Source organism: Acanthochromis polyacanthus, chromosome 23 (assembly GCF_021347895.1).
Source record: "Acanthochromis polyacanthus isolate Apoly-LR-REF ecotype Palm Island chromosome 23, KAUST_Apoly_ChrSc, whole genome shotgun sequence".
In the NCBI taxonomy this organism is placed as follows: domain Eukaryota; kingdom Metazoa; phylum Chordata; class Actinopteri; family Pomacentridae; genus Acanthochromis; species Acanthochromis polyacanthus.
The window spans coordinates 21974016-21995073 of NC_067135.1; the positions used below are offsets into that span (position 1 = coordinate 21974016).

At 38.2% G+C, this 21058-nt stretch overlaps 1 protein-coding gene across 1 annotated transcript in view; it reads left to right on the forward strand.

Moving 5' to 3' along the window:
• The window catches only part of col4a5 (collagen, type IV, alpha 5 (Alport syndrome)), an 84350-nt gene that overhangs the window by 20422 nt on the left and 42870 nt on the right, over window positions 1–21058 (forward strand). Inside the window, exon 2 of the mRNA XM_022202167.2 lies at window positions 20080–20136. Coding sequence (XP_022057859.1) covers window positions 20080–20136 — 57 coding nt within the window. The remainder of the gene's footprint in view (window positions 1–20079; window positions 20137–21058) is intronic.

Below are 21058 nucleotides of genomic sequence, written 5' to 3' on the forward strand. Positions count from 1 at the left end.
CTTATACTCGTATCGTATCTCATAGAAAAAACACAGAACTCAACTGAAACACTTTACCATAATGCAGCATAAAGAGATGTATTAAAGAACTTTTAACTATTTCAGTCATCAATATAATGCTCTTTAAGAAAGCCACGTGGTTGAGTGAAGCAGAGATAAACCGACCCAGTTCAGACATCGGAAAAACTGCGCAGATAAGCTGCGCAGCATTACCGTCACATACTTCCGGCAAGACTTTCAAAATAAAATACAATAAGAACAAAGTGTCCGTATCCCAAGTTTAACACGAATTTAAACATATTTACACTGTTACACTAGCAAAACAATACTGATTTATACAGCAGGAACAGATCAACATATATTTGTAGTCATGTCTGTAAATGCAACTCTTTCGCTTTTAGTTCAGTTTTGGTCTCCTCCAACTCCTGAGCTAAATATGCCACCCTGTGGCAGTTAGATGCTCCAGTGTTTTGCAGGTAGCTTGTTGCTGACTTTGTCATTTGGTTGTGGATACTAGATTTTTGGAGCATTACACTAAAAACAGATCCAGAATAGTGAATTTGGAGGTTGTAAAATCAAAACACTGAGCTGAACTCCTAATTGGACTAGCACACCTTGGGAGAACCGCACATAAGTCTCTGAGAGCGCAACAGACAGCTAATGGGCTCAATTATCAGGGCTAGAATAGGCTGTTCATGGTTCATACAACCAAACTTTACATTTTCATAATGATTTTTCATTCCAGTAAAACTGTCGGAATAATTTTCTGCTATTAAGTGTTTGTCGCGTAATTATCACTATCGTTGTATCACCCAGGCCTAATTTTATCTAAAAATATTGGTGAGGTGCACCTTTAAACCAAACCTCAACCACAGAGGACACAGATTTCCTCAAACATAAGCATTAATTGTGTTTTTAGACCCTTGCAGGCACCAAAATTATCACACCAGCCTTAATCAGTATCTTATTTTCTTACTTCCTCAATCCTTTTCCTTCTTCTCTTTCTTTATCTCATTATTTTCTTTTATTTTACCACTGTAATTGTCTTTTCCCCTCTCTTCCACCACATCTAATCTGAGTAACTTCCACTATTTGAACAGTAGCCGCAAGTACTAAGCTGTGAGGGCTGTTTGACTTGGTTTAGGGGTTAGAATGAGGTTCTAGGTTCATTTTAGAACCTCACTGATGCTGACGAGGATGTTACAGAGCTGCATGTGTGTGCGCTGCTGTAGTTAATCCCAGGTCAGTGTGGCGGCTGGTATGCAGCTAAGCCTTTAGCATGCAGCCGGAGGATAATGTTCAGCATGTTGGTGTGTGACCAAACATTTTTCACATCCTAGTGAAGATAAAGTGGTGTGTAGAGAATGGATGGATGGATGGATGAGTGACACAACAGAGGGAGGCGGGAAATGAAGTCACCTGATCCGCTGCTTGTTTATGCATTTATTTAATTAACGTTTCTTTATTTTATCTTTTTCCACCATGAACAATGTTGCAGGGATGGCATCGCACTGTACCATGCTGCAAATGGTGGCTTTGGAATTCTTTAAAGCTAATGGGGTTTGTATATAGAGTAGAATTGACACTACCATTCAAAAGTTTGGGGTCACCCTGATAATTTCATATTGTCCATCAAAACTCACACTTTTATTCATGTGATAACATAACTGCACAAGAGTTTTCTAATCATCAATGAGCCTTTCAACACCATTAGCTAACACAATGTAGCATTAGAACACAGGAGTGATGGTTGCTGGAAATGTTCCTCTGCACCCCGATGGAGATGTTCCATTAAAAATCAGCCATTTCCAGCTGGAATAGTCATTTGCCACATTAAAAAAGTCAGTAGTGTATTTCTGATTCATTTAATGTTATCTTCATCGAAAAAAATGCTTTTCTTTCAAAGATAAGGGCATTTCTAAGTGACCCCAAACTTTTGGACAGTAGTGTAAATCTGTTGTAGTTCGTCTAGCGGTAACAGCCAGATTTTGTTTCATGTTCAGTTGGTTGAAGAGCAGGTGCGATTTCAGTCCACGAGGATTTTCTTCACTTGTGCAGTTCTAATGCAGTTCTACTTTTTTAAAAGATCTCTCATGTGGACTTTTGATGAAGGCTTCTCTATCCATAAGGGTTCCGTTGACTTGAGATATGGTGACCGTGAAGGCCAGAGGATGTGAATACAAAAGATGTAATGGTAGAACAAAGGGAGGCTCCTTCTCCTGTCAGACTGGCTTTGCATTTTTCACATACATTTGAAAATTGCAGATTTAAAAAATGACAAAAATCATTGCTGATTACAGTTATTTTAGCCACTCCTTAAGAGAATTTGTGTGGGGGTTTTTTTGCATCTAAAGGCAGCGGGGATGACATTTTTCTTTATGGACAATATAGAATGAAACCTAAAATATGAAGACAAGGATTTTTTTTCTCGTGTTTGTGCGTGTGAACGCTGAATGCATGACATTCCTCACTTCCTCTGGACAAACAGACCCCCACCGCTCAAAACAACACGAGATATTAGACATCTGTCACTGCACAGAAGAAGAAGAGTTGAAGGGCAGGAGGGGAGGGAAAAAGAGGCAGAAATTAGAGGCTGGGGGAGGAAAAAGATGAGAACGAAGGGTGGAAAGTGTTTGAAGCTGTTTGATCTGATGTTTTTGATAAAGAAAATAGATTTAAAGTTGTGCAAACTTAAAAACAAGTTTACTGAGTTGTATATTCTCATTTAATGATCTTGATAGTGAGCTTGTAACAAGCCAGTTTCCAATTTTGCATTAAAATGATGTTTTAATGATGCATGCTTTACTGGGACAGTAAATATAAGATGCCATATTGTTTAGCTTCTTCAGTTTCCTGTTTCTTCTCACTTTTGCTTCCTTTCAATGCAAAACCAACAAAACGCCAACTCTCCGGCTGCAGCTCTTGGATGTGCCTGCTCTCTTTAGAAGCAGTTTCAAGCAGGATATTTCAGGAGAAACGTGGGCAGGACAGGAACCTGCTGCGACCTGCCTCTCCAACAGATCATATCAGACTCTTGGGCCTGGAGAAGCAAGAGCGAGCATGTTCAGGTTCAAGGATCCAACTGCAGCTGAAATCCTCTGTCAGCATTTTTGACATGGATGTAAATCTCTCACGAACCAAACTGCAGCTTGTTAAAGTTAAATTAGTCCGAGCAAATTCTGCAGCTGTAACCAGTTTTCCTTATAAGCAGGGCTTTGTTTTCTAATCGAGTTCTCTTCAGGGATTTCGACAACCCTGTGGGCTTAATTTTAATCATCATTTAAAGTGGCAGTAAATCATAATTCCTGAAATGAAACCCTAATTCTATTACTTCAATGCATCAGCAGCTTAAAAAGGGAAATATTGATTGTTTGTGCTTGGCTCAAAAATGTCCAAATGATGTTTAAAGTGGATGAGAGGCTTCTGTTACTGCCCCCATGTGGCGGAATTGTTGAACTCCAGGCACACAGGTAGAATCATGGGTGGTGCAAAAACCAGAAAGTATACAGAAACTCCCATTCTGACATTTTTCTGTTTTTTTTTCATTAATTAACCTCACCACATTAAAGGGAAACCTCACTGCTCTGGCACATAAAGACATTTTAGGTAAACTCCACTGCTGTTACAGCAAGTATTGATTGTGTTTAATTACACACCAGTCCCCCTATTATGAGGCTTAATCTGGTGAGAAGTCTGGTTATTGAGTGTCAGTGTTCATGATAAATAATTGCATCCTGGTTACTGATAACTGTTAGTGCAGCAGCAAAGATGTTTACAACACAAAGCCACAATTAAACCTGGCATCCCTGTAACTGTTAGTTGAAATTAATTTAAATCCTGACGTCGCATAGGATAAGAGCACAATGAATCAAGATGCACAGTCGTGACTGGTGAGACATTTAGGTTTCTGCAGTCAGAATGCAATTTTTAAAACAAAAACTGTAATAGACAGGACAACAATCTACCAAAAAAATTCCTTTTAAGACCCTACAATGTAGCAAAATACAAGTAAAATCTGGAATATTTTTACGCACTATGAATTAGGAAACTCTTGCAATTGAAATAGTAGTGCACATAATGCAACATGTGTCTTATAGAGCTAAAGTCAGAGTCTAAAGCAGCGAGTGCAGAAGCCTGAGCTGTTAATCCCACTTTGCATCATGAACACGGCGTCATATCAGCTGAACTCCAAATGAATCTTCCACAGAGCGGTCATGTGTCCCAGGTCCTCAGATGCAGTATCAGGACATCTTGTTTTGTCTACAGTAGAAGCTCCTGGATAAATATTAAGGTTTGACTGCAGCTCGCCCAAACAGCAGTGCGCCTATTTATGCGGGACTGGATGTTCAGTTTATGGAAGCACGGAGCTGTTTGCTGTTTGCTCAAAGGCTTACACAGATGTCCAATCATGTCAACATGTTTATGCCAGATTGGTTTATGGGCAAAAATTTCCTAGTAGGGAAGTTTTTTTGCCCCTAAGTCGCTTTGTATTTAAATACTGAGTCCCAAATACAACCATTTTTCAAAATTGTGGACATTTTAAGTTGTAGGTCAGCTATAGTACCTGATTGTTCCACCAGGTGGAGCCTCTTATTGTTTATTACTGTAGTGATTAGTCTACAGGCAGCTCATGTTGGCAAGCAGAGAGCATTGTGGGGGTTTAGCTAGCAAGCGGCACCATGACAAAGATTTTTGTGACGCTTAATGACCTCCAACCAATGCTCTTAAGTTTAAGATGCAGAAATGCTATTATATATGCTACTAAGGCTTGAAGTGTTATTATTATGTAGGAACCTGTCAGATTTTGACTTGGTGTTGGGGGGCAACAAACTAAACCCTAATTGGAGAGATTCCTAATGAATTATACACTTGCTAAACTCCAGTGTGTTAGTGTTTTGCTGCAGCAACTAGCGGAGACAGTTAATTGAACTACAGGCAATTCATGTAGACAAGCGGAAAGCATTGTGGAGTTTAGCTAGCAACAGGCACCATGACAAAGACTTCTGTGAGGTTTAATGACCTCAACTTATTTGTCAAGCCCAAACTATTGACTAGGACAGTGTAGTTTTATTCTGATGAATCAGTTAATGATTGATAATGAAGTATATTAATGAAAGAAGTTTGCCACAAATTGTGCCGCTAAATGACGGTGGACGTGAATAAAAGATCAGCTCGTGGTTTCTTTAAATGGATGTTTTCAGTTGAGATGTTTTGGTTTGATTGCAGAAGTGCTTCTAAAAACATGGATGGGTGGAAACACTCAGGTGGAGATTAATCTACATGTTGAAAGATGTCGACTGATTTATTGATTAAAGTCCAAAAGGCGTAACCACAGTTTGGACCACACAGTGTTGTTTTGCGTGATCCAAAAACATATCAACACAGACTGGGTTCTACAGGTTCGATTTTACCTGTGGGTGAGTTTCAAGCAGCGTATTAACAAAGTGAGGGCGGTAAACTTTCCTCGCCTCGGCTCCGAGCGTTCTCGGTTAACTTTTCACTCCCGTCCCGCCTCCCTCAGCTTCAGTCTGTCCCCAGGCTGCACATATCCAGGTATTCAGCTGGCAGGCCGCCGCTCCCTCTCTAATTTCTTGTTGCCCGTAGCTACGACGTGTCGTGCCAAATCGTGATGTATGTGGAGCGCTGAGGAGGGAAGGCAGGCATGTTTGAACCTGTGCTATACAGGGCCGGGCCAGGCTAGGCTGCCATGTCTCCCTGCTTACAAATGAGGGACTTTTCTAGAACAAGCACTGAAAGATCACATAGAACAGCAGGTCACATGTGCATATTGGCAGATTATGTAAAGTTTTAATATCACAAGTTCAAAGAAATGCAAATTGTAACATGAAATGTGTCCATATGAGCACTTAGAACAGCATGTAAAAGCCCCAACTTTATTGCTTATCAGATGAATTTTCCAGAACAGCTGAACCAAAAGGAAGTCAAATTTCTGCGATCTTCAAAGAACTTGCGTTGGATTCACAAACATGTTTTTTTAATCAGTCAGAATGAATGGAACAGAACCTGAGATATGCATAGCTTAAAATTCTCTTAAAGTTTTGCAATTAGCAACGTGCACCATGACGAAGACTTCTGTGGTGGTTAATGAATTTTCTACAACGAGCACTGAAAGGTCACATAGAATAACAATTCACATGTTTACAGATTCTGTAGATTTGTCACCACAGAAATTCAAAGAAGTGAAGACTTTAAAATGAAATCTGCTCTTAAAAGAATTTGTGTTGGAATCACAAACATGTTTTTATTTACATGACTCAAAATTAATGCAACAAACCAGATACATGCATAGCTCAGTATTAACTGTCTACAGAAAATGTAGTTTTATATTCTAATCGAGGAGCCTTGCTTACCACCAGAGAGCATTGTGGGGGTTTAACTAGCAATGAACACTATGACAAAGACTTCTGTGGTGCTTAATGACTTCAGCCAAAAGTTTGTTAGTACAAGCTTCCAGTAAAAATGTCCAATCAACGTGACTCTTTTAGTCAAGAATGTGTTTTTAAGTTAAAAATAAAACTGTCAACATATTAAGTACTGTCTGTTTTACTTTATTTGAGTTGAAGATTGATTGTTGATCCATCTCAGTTTTGGGTTTTTACTCAGCAAACACACTTGATGCTGCAGGACTTTGTGTGTTTTCCTCTCCTAGTGAGATAAAATCCCATATTGATGAACAAGATTCAGGAATTTCAAAACACTCCCTTGGAGGGTTTGTGAGAAAGAAACAAAGGTCAGTGTTCGGTGGCTGGAAAAAAATGCAACTCATTGCATCTTGTTGTTGTGAAAACCAGCAAATCTGAGCCACGTGAGCAAGAAAATGTCACTCTGGAAATGGCATTTCTTTGGAAATAGCTGTATTTCTAATGTGAGGCAGGTCTAGCAGGGTTCAGCAGGAAGGTCACAGGGGTCAACATTCATTAAAACAAATGAAAAGAAAAGAGTGGAATGAAAATTGTGTTGGGGAGTTGGGGGTTGGGTGGGGAGTTGGGGGTTGGGTGGGTGGGTGGGTGGGGGGGCAGTTGGTAGCAGTGGAATTCCTGGACCTGAACGTCCATGGTGTGTTTTTGTGTGTGAATGTGTCGGGGGGTCTTCCTCCTCCAAAGAGAAGTCAAAACACACATGGTCGGGTTTTTGTGCGGGCGAAAATATTTGGGTTGGTCGTCAGTCTTGGGGCGTTAGCATCTAAAAGTCGTCATAATCCAGCAGCGATGAAAAGGATTGGCAGTCCGGCAAAACCCTGGGACACACATGTTGAAACAGAAACATTACGGCAGTGATTGTTGGTTACAAAGATTCTCATTTCAGCCTTGTTTTAGTTCGGATTTTGTCTGATATGATTCTCATATTTTGTTATATTCAGCTTGAGGAGAAAATGGAGCCATTAGCCGAAGCCTAGGAATTGTCTCTTTTAAATCTGGTGTGACTCCTGTTGCTGGAATTGTTCTCCTCCTTTCTCACATGGTGAATTTTAGGAGAAAAATATGAGAAAGACCTAAAATAAAATCGCAATTTTATTGCCCAAGCTGTAAGAAGAAGCTCTGAGCAGCAAGATTTTCTTGTGGGGTTTTATCTTGATTACTTTTTCCACATTCGAAGTATAGCATAGTACTGCTGGGATAGCTAAACACAATATTTATAAAATGTACCATCAGGCACATATCAGAGGGCAGTTTGATGCTGATTTCATGAAAACCCCGACATGTTCCTTGACAGTTGTTAGTACATTACTAATTCCTTGTAGCATTGAGATTCATTTATCATATTTTTGAATTATAGATTTTATTGCTGTTGTGGGATGTTTTGGTACTTTTTTTGTACTTTCTGTTTTTGATTGGTCCTGCGCCAGAATTCCTACATGCCTAGACTGTCTGCGCACAAATGGCAAATATAAAATTTTGAATCTTGAGTCTTGACATCTTGACACCAGATTCAATTTTTACACCAGTTATACCTTATGCTCCTGTATAATACATTTTTGTAGACAAAATACCTGATTTGGGTATGCTATCGTCTGCAGGTTTTGATTTTGGTTACTTCCTGTTTTATTCTGAAATCGCCTTTCCTCATATGTTGCTTGTGTATTTACTTCCTTCTTCTGTCTCCTCTCTTGATTAACCCTCATTAGTTTCACCTGTCTTGTCTCTTCAGCCACTTCTGTGTTAAAACTGTGTTTTCATGACGTCCTGCATGATTCTCCTCGTCTGCATCTGGTTTGTGTGTTTAGTTTTTCATACCTTGTGTATTTACTTGTTTGTTTGCTGCTTCCCATTTCCTGTCGGAGTTCTTCCTTGTGCCCTTCTGGTTTGTGGCTTTTGGAGTCAGTTTGCTCAGACTAGTTTCTTTAGATATAATGTGCAGTGTTAGTTTATGTTTCTAATTTTTTTCACATAAAGGTGCATTTAAACATTTTGTGTGTTTAACCCAAATGTTTTTCAGGAGGATGATTCACAAAGCTAGCTCTTTTTGGCTGTATTAAAGGCAATGTGTAGTTTGCTTGTCATTTCTGACTCCTCATTGCTTTGATTCTGAGACTCACTTGTCATGGCTCTGAACGACTTTATTGGAGAAATTCTGCTTTTATTAAATCCAGAGCAGTGCTTCTGGCCACACACGCAATGTTGTCTGTTTTCTTGTATTTAGGTTGAAGATTTACTTGTGGTGTTGCTGCGTGACTGATGTGCAATGCAGTTTAAAGAGTGTTTTCTATAGCCACAATTTACACGTTCCCCAACTGCTCAGTAGCTGCTAGTTCGGCAGCCGAGCACAGCTGCTCAGACATCAGTGCCCAAAAATGACTGTAAAAAGGGTGAAATATGGTGTTCTAATGGTACATTTAACAAGCTGAAACTACACGGCAACAGTTATTGAATGAAACGCAAAGGTTTTGTTGCATTTCGGCCTAACGTTCACACAGAAACAACGTTTTCGATGATCTAAAATGGAAATTTTTGAATATGGCCTACAGAGTGGAATTTTTCTCAAGTGCAACGGACGCCATCACCATGTAAATGAGTAGCCTTAGTATTTTTTATTGAGAACGCCGCTTTGTGCATTACACTTTTATTCTAGTTTCCATGTGCGAGCCAGATGGCAACAGTAACAATGGTGGACTACTGTGTTGAACTTGTGCTGATAAGTCTACTGAATTTATTGAATCTCCTTCAGCGAAATGTGAATTTGTTGTGCCATTACTGCCATCAGCGACGACACTGTCAACACTATACCAAATAATCAGCCCACCTCTACATCGGCAGGTTTACTTCTTCTGGTCTGTGGAGGAACTTATAGTGCTCACGTGGGGTGTTCCTCTATAAAGTTACATGGCCGACTACTGGCCTGGCATGCGCATTACAGCGTTTTCAGTTCTTCCAGCGTTCCAATGTAAACGCAGATTTTTTAAACTCTGTTGTCGTGTAACCCCAACAAGGCAAAGGAAATGTTTTTCCATTTTTGTGTGAAACGTTGTCATGCAAACTTGGCCCGAGACACACAAACCTGCTGCAACGTTGCAACCAGATTTAGAACTTTCTATCTTTTTTCCAGCCTGATGTTGTGAAGTTGAAGCAACAGATTTACTTTGGCTACCTGTTTGAAGTGTGTGGTCCGGGTTTTTATTCATATACATCTTACATGAAGACAAACCAGGAAACTTGTGGCTGAAGTCTGACAGAGTCACCATTTAATCGGAGCTTTGTTGCGGATTAAATTTGACATTTAAAAGCTTGTTCACGTGCAGCAGCCGGCGTAAACACGAAAAGTCGTAAGTTGTGGTCGAATCGGGGGGTTTCAGAAGCTGTTTGTCTGTCTGGGTGGTGCTCAGAAGAAGCTCTCTTTGCAGCTCTGAATGTTTTTGTGTGTGTGTACGAATGCATACTGTGTGTCTGTGTACTCCTGCATGTGTGTGTTGACGGCAGGGCAGTGTCTATACGTGTCTAATCATCGGTCTTCTGATGAACGGGGGAATTCCAGTCTCGCCAGTCTAATCCCCGGGTTCACGTCTTCCGCTTGCCACCACCTCCTCCTCCTCACCCGTCCTCACTTGGATCACTCCTCTGTCACTTTTGTACACACCTTCTTTAGTTTTCGCTACCTGAACCTGTAAAAACAGCGCTCTGGAACCAGATGATTCAGAAAGCTCATGTTTCATCTGCTCTGGTCACCGAGATTTCCAGAAAATCTCAACCGTTTATTGAATATGAGACAAGTTTGATAGAGCTACATCACACATTTCACTCATTTAACTGGTTGTCAGTCATCCAGTTTCATTGAATGGAGCTTCCAGATAAAACTGTGTTTGTGTCTGGATGCCAGGTTTTGAAAAATATGCACACTACTGTTCAAAATTTGCTCTATATTTTGCTCTATATTAGTTAAAGTTGCTCAAAAATGAATTACAGTTGCTCTACATTAGTTAAAGTTCCTCTATATTGATTGAAGTTGCTCCACTTTAAAGTTGCTCTGCATTAGTTAAGGTTGCTCTAAAGTAAATTAAAATTCCTACATATTAGTTAAAGTTGCTCTATATTAGTGAAAGTGTATTCATTTTTGTTGTAGGAAAAAAAACAACTCCTGAAATACTGTTTTCCACCATGTTTTTGCAACTTTTAATATTTTTTTGCCATTTCTATTTCAATGGCGATGTTTATAGCTACTGAAAAACATGAAATCAGAACCTACGTAACATAAATTCAGAGCATTTTGAACACTTAATGCTTCATTTTTTAAATTTAGTCATTAACTTAGTTTCTTTTTAGCTGCAACCAAACCAATGAATCATATAAATATGCCTCAATTAATGTGACAGATTTATTTAATCAGCTTTAAAGCAGCATTATGCTGTATATTTTTAACTGAATGACTCCTTGAAGAACTCTTGACGTGTTTTTTAAAGCAAAATATCGTTAATAATGTCAGATTATTCCACTGAAGGCTACAGATGGCACTTTTAGGAAGAGCTACCATATTCATAACTGAAGAATACACTTAAATTATTCATGTTAAACATCCAAACCTGTGCGGTCTGCTATCACCTGTCGGACCTCCGGCGGTTCTTCTTCACCTCAGCGTGATGGAAAAAGTGGGCCGGAGGTGAGGAGAGAGTGAGTTAAAAGACGGCAAGAGAGAGTGGAGCAAATATCTGGGGCTCACTGACCTTTCTAAGTGGATTACATGCCCCGCTGGGGGAGGAGTGGGTGAGGAGGGGTGAGCAAACAGCACGGAGGCGGGGAGAGATGCTTTTAACACTGCAGATTTTTCTCTAAATATTAGCCCTAAAACAAACACCTCAGGCTGCAGTATATGTGTAGGTTTGCTGGCAGTGAAAATATAAGATAAGTTATTAGCTCATTTGGTGAAACGAGACCTTAATGTCATGGATTTGTTTTATTTATAGACTCAAAGATGGCGTCCACTCACTTGAACAAAGTGTAAATCTGGTGCATGAGCCAAACAATCATCTGACTTAGGGGTTTATTTCCACATTGTGTTGCCACAGACTTGATATTGGGATGATTGTATGCAAACAAAACTAATTTTTTAGGCCTTGTTTGCAGTCTGATTCAGTCAGGCATCTCTTCTGTGATGATGTTCTTTTTTTCATAATTAATGTTTTGCTGAGGCATGCTTCTGTAGTTTATTCATTTATTTTATTTAAAACCTCTAAAATCGCAACATTCATGTGCTGTCACTTGGGCTAAAATGGTCACAAAACCATTTTATCCATGGCTCTATAGGATTAAAAACTAATTTTAGTGATGATAAAAAGTGTAGAAACATAACAATAAAATGGAAAATTAACCTTCTGGCTACACTTTCCCTCACTGTTGACTAACTTTAAAAAGTCCCACAGAACAGAACAACTATGAATAGAAGGAGAGCACTCAAAGGTGCCATAAATCACCTGAAAGGTTGAGTTTCTTTCCATTTGTTTTGTGTTAACACTGCCTGCAGTTCAACCCAGTTCACCTGAACACTTGCAGATTTTTTCTCAGGGGGCTGTTGGTCTCAGCTGAGTTACAAATAACTTGATGTTTGTGCTCAGGACTGTAGAATTTTTAGTTTTTTACAGAATTTGGTTTAAGGAAATGGTTTATATTTGCTGTTTTCTTTTTATTGTCATTAGACATGTAAAGTCATAATTTTGATTGAATATATCATTTTTGAACTCAGATTTGACTCATTCTTTTTGGACAGACCTTCACGTCACACGTATAGGAGGCACTGGAAAGTTCAAGTTTTTTGTGTGTTTTTATATAGATTAGATCCATTTTTTAACCCAATGAGCTAGTCAACCCTCCTGTTAGGTTTGTTTCCCAGAAACCGTACTGATGTTCCTGGATCAGTTCGACCTGGGGCATGTTTAATTATCCAAACGTGTCAGAAACTAAAAAATCCAAGTAAACATTGTTCCATCTCATTATTAGCTCCATTATAAACCATTTCCATACCTAATTAGCGCAGTAGTGTTCTTTTACCCCTCACAGGGCTGACTCAGGCCAGGCGCGCTACCTGGAGAGCCTGCTGCCCGCTGCTGCAAAAAATCCTAGAGGAAACACTGTAATATCTATTTTACATTTTGATTTTTTTTTTTTATGGAGTGATGATGATGAGTCAAACTGACCCGCTGACTTAAAATCAAGACAAATGATTCCTGAGGATTTGTATTGAAAGTAAATTTATTTGAACGCTGTTTGTGAAGCAGAAATACGTGCAAATATGTGAAATGAACTATTTTCATTTTATATATCGATTACACCTATCAAGCCCAGCAGAAGAAATTTCATACTGAAATAATACTTCTAACAATTTTACTCCACCAAGGAACGGTAGAGTTATGTGACGATTTAGTGATTGTCCGTCTGTTTGTCTGCTTGTCTGTCTTTTGGCAACATTACTTAGAAAGACATTCAAGGATTTGGATGAAATTTTCAAGAAAGTTCAGAAATGACTTAAGGACCAAGTGATTACTTTAACAGTGATGTGGCTTATAGTGTGGATACACGGATTTGTTCAAGACTTCTGTATCATTGTGAGATAGCAGCACGGCGTTACTATAACCATGACAAGTGAACGCTATGTCAGCTGCCTGCTTGCGATCACATGATTGCGATCCTACTGAAAATCCATCGCTGCAGACTTTTTGGGACTTATGCGTCAGAAATGATTCAAGGAATAATTGATTAAATCACGGAGGTGTGTCCGAGTCCCATCAAATCCCGCCGCACATGTACATAACGTACACATGCGCAGCATATGTCTGTGCTCAGCTAAAGGTCATTTGGTTTGTGGGTACATCTACATATACATATTAAATGGCCACATTCTGTGTCGTCAATAACTAATATGTAAAAAACAATATGCTGCATTTCTGACAACGCTATATGGGGGCATGAGCAGCCTTGGCAGAGTACCGCGCTCTCTGAGTCCTTTTCTTGTTTTTAGATTTTTTTACTTTAAAATGGGTCAGTTTGACGTGGAACACAACAGGAAGCTTTAATCAGCGACAGTTAAATCAATCAGAGTGGCAGATAAACACTGGACTTGTCTCAGCCTTATTAATGAGGCCACTTTCAAGTTTTGTTGACGAATGACTTCCTCGTTTACTTTGATGAATGATTCTCATTGGCCACACATATTGGTAAATAGCCAGTTTGCAAACCAACTGGAACTGGTGATTGGCTGCACTGGACTGGAGCTGATTTAAGTGGAAATCTCCAGGCGGTGGATGTTTCTGAGCGAGCTCTGTCATGCTTTTTGTGGATAAAGAGGGATGAGCACAGAGATGACAGGACAGCAGATGGATGCAGACAAAGAGAAAGACGAGATGGAGGTGAAGAGCTGCAGGGCCGTGGGAGAGCAGACGACATTGAGCTGAAGCAGACCAGGCGCTAATGTGGAGATCCAAGGCTTGTGCAAACACACACTGATGTATTCAGGCATGTATTTGTGTGTGTGTTTCGCCGTCCTCCACAGATCTCCTGACGGTTAAACTCTAACCTGGGAATCAAACCATCGACCTTCTTCAGCCTCTGAGCTGCACAGGAACAGATCAGGCTGCAGATCTGCACAAAGGAATAGGATTTTAACAGAGTGTGGTTGACACCTGGTTTATAACTGCAGACGTTTCCTGTACACACACAAATAGAAACACACACAGGAATGCAACACATGTAATGTATACACACTTATGCACACTCTGTCTGTGTACAAACAGCCACCACAAATGCACTTAAACTGTGCAGGAGTTTTCCTAAACAATTTACAGAAGTCAACCACAAATCAGAGCAAAATGCGAAATTACAGAGAAATAGCAGATAAGCGATGCAGTTTTCCAATTTAGTCAGACTTTAGTCCGAAAAGTGAAAAATGGCGCTAATATTACAAGCAGCTGACACCTTCAGAACCTGCGTTTTAACAAACTAACAGTCAAAAATACAAATAATGCGAAAATACATTGATAAAAGACCAAAAAGAAGCAAATTCTCCTGCATTTGTCATCAATAAAAGGCTTATGAGTCAATAATCAGTTTACTTCAATGCTAAATTGAGCTGCAGGGACAGGCTTTAAACTAGAATTAATGTTAGTTTTTTCCTGCAGCTGTAATTAAATGCTTCTAATATTGTGTCAGCTGCAGGTTTTACCGCGTTTCGAAGTTGAGTCGCTACTGTCAATGTTTTACTAAAAGAATCATGTGGAGAAATGACATTATTGATCTGTCAGGAGTCACAAATGAAGATTGTTTTCATTTTTATTCAGTTAATTAGTCATTTAGTCAAAGTAAGCATCTATTTTGTTTGAACAACAGTGTAAAACTCCACAAATGTGATTAAAAAACACAGGAAAGTAGCACATTTGAGAACCTAAAACCAGAGATTACTTGGTATTTTTGATTAAAACTGAAATATTTCTGTTTAAGTGCCCGTTGATGAACTAATTGATTATTGAAATTTCATCTCTAAAGCTGAGTTGCACTAATAAGGATAAATTTTTAAAAATAATTTACCTATAAATGATGTGGCAGCAAACTTCACTGCACTGGAAAAACAAATCAGTCTTTTAAAAAATGGTGAAAATACACAAGAAAATTATGCTAATAATCAAAAACTGTCATATTCCAATAAAACATGCAGAACAACTGAGCATTTGTAAAAACAAAGGTTAACGTGAATTTGTAGAGGGGATCTGTAAAATCATGGTAAATTGTTAAAAGAAAAATACATGTAAAAACTTTTTTAAATTTTTTATTTTTTACAGTGTAGCTTTAGATTAAGAACAATTTTTTTAAACCACTGTTGCAGAAAAAACTTTTAGCTCTAACTTAAAGTATGATCCAGTATTACTTTTAAAAATGAGATGAAAGTGATGCTAATATTCCCAAACTGTGAATATGTCTTATTACAATAAAATGAAAGATGCAAAATAAACCATTTGTAAAAAAAAAAAAAAAAAAATAGAGATTTTTTTTTTATGTGGACATACTTTCAAATTTTGGCCTTGTTTAAAGGTTAACATGTAAATTAATACTTTTTCAAGGGAAATCTTTAATATAACAGTAAATTGTTCAAAAACATACAACTAAAAACTTTTTAAAAAATATATAAAATTTGTTTTGCTTTTAACAGTCTAGCTATAAATGAAGACAAATTCTATTTTAATGCCCGTTGCACCGAAACTTTATAAATGAATTATTATGAATTGACCACTAGAAATGAGTGCAATGAGAAAAAAATATAAGGATGATTTTCCAGTTAAATACAAAAACAAAAATCTAATGGACTTCTGGTCCGTTGTGCTTTTCAAAGTTGTTTACATGGAAAGTAGTTTTAAGTTTTAAGAGTCATATGCCATGTATATTGACCAAACAGTCAATATATTGTTGCTTTCTCTTCATAATTCCAAGCAACATCCAGTATTAACTTTAAACATGAGCAAGTTAAGGGACCAACTCAACCCAGTTTTTAATTTTTCGAACAGATTATTTATTTATTGTTTGTTGCTTATTTGTGGTTCAAAGTATATATTTGCAGTTGTAGAATGTGCATTAAATCATATACGGGAGTCCTTGACCTACGGTGTTTCGTCGTTATGTCAGAACTGATTGCATGGAACCAGTGGTGTAGTGGTCCCTGGAGAAGTGGGTATACTCTTAATTTTCACCTTTTTAAAAAAAAAAATAGTCCAGAAAAACGCCCTGTTTTAGAAACAGTGACATAGAAGACTACTCTATTCAATTTTTTCAGTCATTTCTACTTGCCCACTATTATAAAATTATCATGACTTGATTAGGAGCAGTTTGTAGTTATTACTGGTCACACAAGCAAACTGGATTAATGTAACATGTATTTATCATGAGGCAAACATGGTGTTTGTTACTTTTGAACATTTATTTAAATATAATACTTCAAATATGAAGTTGACAGTGCATCCTTGTTCATATTTCATCATGAATAAAACTTCAATATTGTTTTAGGTCGAATCTTAAACTACCTGTCCCCATTCTTGTGTTTTTACTTACTTTAAAATCAACTACCAGCCTAGAGGTTTTCCCACATTATCCCAATCTAGCTAGCTTCAGACTTAAGTTAGAATAACGTTAGCCTTTCAAAACGTTAGTCAGACTCGGCCCGACACTCAGTTTAACCCGTTGCGCTTCAGTTACACTTCAGTGTCCCGTCCGCGGTACACTTTGAGATCTGCATAAGCAGATTATACAAACGCGATTATACAAACACTACACGCCGATGGAAAGCTTAGATTCTCATGAATCCGCCGGTATAAACCACTTTCAGATGTGATTACCACAGCGGGTAATATAAACACATTTGTCCGACAAAAAATGAATATCCATCTATCCGTTCTCTATACACGGCTTCAACGTGCACAGCGCGACTCACATTTCCGGGTTCATTATTACACACAAATGAAAATATTCCACAGAAAACGGCCATAATCCAACCTTGGACATCCAGACGAAACAAGCCAGTAAACTATTTTGTCCAAAACATGTCTTGAAAACGGTATATACTCAACGAATAGGTCGTTTTCGAGGAAAGGCACCTCGCGATGCGCGTCCAATATTCCCTGTATTTCTCTTCATATTTTTATTTACAAATAGAATATTAGCGATTTTTTTTGTACTGAAAATGGCTGGAATAGACTGCAGCTTTAACCACTGGCGACAAAATATCCTCTCCTTGAAATGTGCAGTCATGTTGCCAGTAGTTTAAAACAATGATTCATTTGGAAACCACCTTAAAACTTACCTGAGAATTATATCGTCCATGAAAGTAGGTTCGCTCGATACGTGCCACTCACTTGAAAGGTGTTTATTCTGACTTTCTCACATTTCCGCGCATCTTTCAAGCAGACCTGTCAATCAACTGGAGTGCCACAGAGGTGTTAGCAAAATTTTCCTCTGTATGACCCGCCCTACTCTGCCTCTGATTGGCTCATCCCTAAAGTTAACCAATCGAATCAGTGAAGGTAGCATGTACCAGCCAATTACAGGCAGAGGAGGGTTGTTCATGGCTTCATCATTGGGCTACCTGGCACACAGATATTACTGAATGATGCCCACCAGGGAGCATTAGAAGTGGGTATACGCAATGCTAACTGAAAAATAAGTGGGTATACGCCGTATACCGCCGTATACCCTGGACTACACAACTGCATCGAACTATTTGGCAAGTAGAGCGGATGAATACGTCGTCACGCGTTGCAATAAGACAGCTTTGTTGACATTCGCCGGTTGTACGCCACTTTGGATTGTGCTACATTCGCTAACCTTTCGCCCCTTCAGTATGGCTCCCAAGCATGATCTAGTAGTAGTTGTATTTTGTTGTCTTCTTATAGAATGGCTCATACATGCATGAAAGTCATTGGTGTTCATGACTTTTCCGAATAACTGATTGATAACGATATCAATGCACAAAACTGCTTTGTTTACATTTTCGTCGGAGTTCCGACTTACAGTGAAAATCGACTTACATCAGTCCATAGGAACGGAACTGCAGCGTAAGTCGAGGACCCTCAGAACCTCTACTGGTGAGAACTGAGGCAAGTTGTAGTAAATTATCAGCAGCTGTTGTGAAAATAAGTCAGGGTTTTTTTTACTGTATTGAGCACAAAACATCTGATTCTGTCACCTCAAATGACGATAAATGATTTTTAAAAAATCCAAAAAATTACTTAAAATCAACGGGAAAAGCTGATCAGACCTCGAAAATCTAAGCACATTTCATTATTTTATGAGCATTCTTGCTACATTTAATCGGTCATTATGAGCTTCTGGTGGAGTTTTAGCTCCATAGCGGTTCACTAAATACAAATCTGGCTCATTCATTTGTTGCTGATTTCGTTTTTCTTATCTTTGTTTTCTCAACACTTTCTCCTCCGCCTGTATTTTATGATTTCATCTCCTCCAGTGTGAGAACTTATTGCTGTGTTTTGTTCTTCCTCTTATTATAAGCTGAAAATCTCGAGGTTCAGATCCACATTTTTCTGACTTTTCTTACATTTGAACGAATCGTCGAAGCGTCAGTGACGCAGAAGATGCTCCTGCAGCCGTTCTGTTGACAATAAAAACAATAAAACAATAAAACACAGAAACACAGCAGCAGACACAGAAGAATGCCTGTCGTCTCATGTGCAATCGTTGCCTCCTCATCTTTCTCACAACCTGCCTGCCTGGCATGCGTGCAATCGATGCCCGTCTGGCATCCACTGAGTCAACAAGCCTGGGAAAAGTTAATCAGCAGCTTGGCACTCCCTACATCCTTCCATCCCTCCATCTCTCCCTCCCTGCTCGCTTTCCTTTAACTTTTCTTTCCTCCCCTGAGAAGTTAATCAGTCACTTCTAGGTTTGTTTTCAGGTTGAGATAGGTCTATTTGGTCCTCACTGACCTTGCAGCCGTCTTCTCAGCTGCAGGAGAAGGTGCTCAAATCCCAACTGTGGGAAGAATCTGTGTCCGAGCAGCAGCGTAATGAAGCAGTGCCCTCTAGTGGCCACACAAACGAGCTGTACAACCTTTAAATGTGTAGTAACAGGGAAAAAATGTTTTAAAAAGATTGTATTCAACATTAAAAAAATGCATCTTGAAAGAACATTTCCTGTTTCAGTGACACACTTATTGCGCAAATGTTGACCAAACTGTCAAAAATGAATCTCACTGCGCAATTTTATCTTTATTCTTGTTTTTACACACTGCAATTTGAATTTTACTTCATTTGATCCTTTATTCTGTTATCGTTTCAGTAAGGACTTTGTGATCTTTTGTTGTATTTATGCTGCTGATCCACAGAACTGCAAAACTGTCTTTTGTTTTGCAATCACAGTAGAGATGTGTTTTTATTACTCGCCATGTTCATTGGCGGAGTTATGTGATGATTGCCATAATGTTTGCCTGTCTGTGTTTAACATTACTCCGAACGGAATAACAGATTTGTATGACATTTTCAGGAAGGTCAAAAATGACACAAGGATCAAATGACTAGATTTTGACAGTGTATTTAGTATACATATTTGTATAGTATTTGTTAAAGATTTCTGTATCATTGTGGGACAGCAGCTCGGTGTCACGTGATTCGGTATCCGTACATAACGTACACATGCATAACACACGCCTGTGCTCAGCCCAAGGTCATTTTGTTTGTGGGTACATCTACATTAAATGACCACATTCTATGTTGCCAAGATATCTGATCATCAACAACTAATAAACAAATGCTGCATTTCTAAAAAAAATATGCTGCATTTCTGACAATGCCATAAGGGGAAATGAACAGCCTTGGCAGTATTGTGTTCACTGAGGCCTTTTCTTGTTATAAATAATACTGTAGATTTTCACTTTAATATCAGGTAAATCTCTACTTAAGTTTCATTTCTCTGGAAAATGCTTAAACTAATTATTTTAAATGTGTTATATGAAGAACAGTGACCTGACTTGGTTTATTTCTTCATGTCCGTATTGGATTTCTGTGCGACTGTCAGTATTTAATGTTCCTGATGAAATAAAGTCCTATAAAAGTCGCTCATTCATGTTTATCTGGTTCTTCAACAGGCTTGCCAAGGATGTACAGGATCCAAATGTGACTGCAGCGGAGTGAAAGGAGCCAAGGTGGGTGAAATATATATGAAAAGTTGAACTTATATTTTCAGATTTCTTTGTCAGGTGACATGACGCTTGTAGGAAATGATGGAAAATTCATCATCATGGAACTTCAACTTGCAGCAAATGTTACAATAAAAATCCTCCTTACTAAAACAAGTGCTTAACATAAAATGACCGAAAGACATATAAACATACAATAGAATCAAGAATTAAAAGGAAATCTGAGAGATATGAAGAACAATACTTGCATAAAATTGCAGAAAAAGATGAAATTATAATAGCAAAAATTATGCTGAACATGAAACCTGAAACAACATAAATCTTTGCAGTTAAAACTGATTTATCTCCAACAACACAGCAAAGATTTTTGGGGCTTTTTTGATTAAAAACCAACTGAAATATTTCTGTTTAATTGCTTGTTGATCAACTAATTGATTATTGAAATAATCATTTTGTCGCCAATGCTGGGTTGCACAAGTAAATATTATGTTTAAATCAATTCAATCACGATTTACCTTTAAAACTACACTGTAAAGAAAAAAGCTGATAAAAAATGGTGAAAATACACAAGAAAATGATGCCAATATTCCAAAGCTGCAGTTCTACAGTAAAATGAAAAAACAACCAAGCTTTTGTAAGAAATAAAGATTTTTTTTATGTGGGCATTATTTAAAATTTTGACCTTTTTTAAGGTTTTTAGGTTTAACATGTAAATTAGTACTTTTTTCGCCGAAAATCTGTAAAATAAGACTAAATTGTTCAAAAACGTATATATATTACTGTGTCAAGTACAAAAATTTTGAAAATATGATAAAATTTAATGATAAAGACAATAAAGTTAGTTGTAACAGGAAGAGCTAAACAGACCTCTATCATCTACATACCTTAAAACAGATTTTTAGAGCAGAGCAAAGCCTGAAAAGCAAAA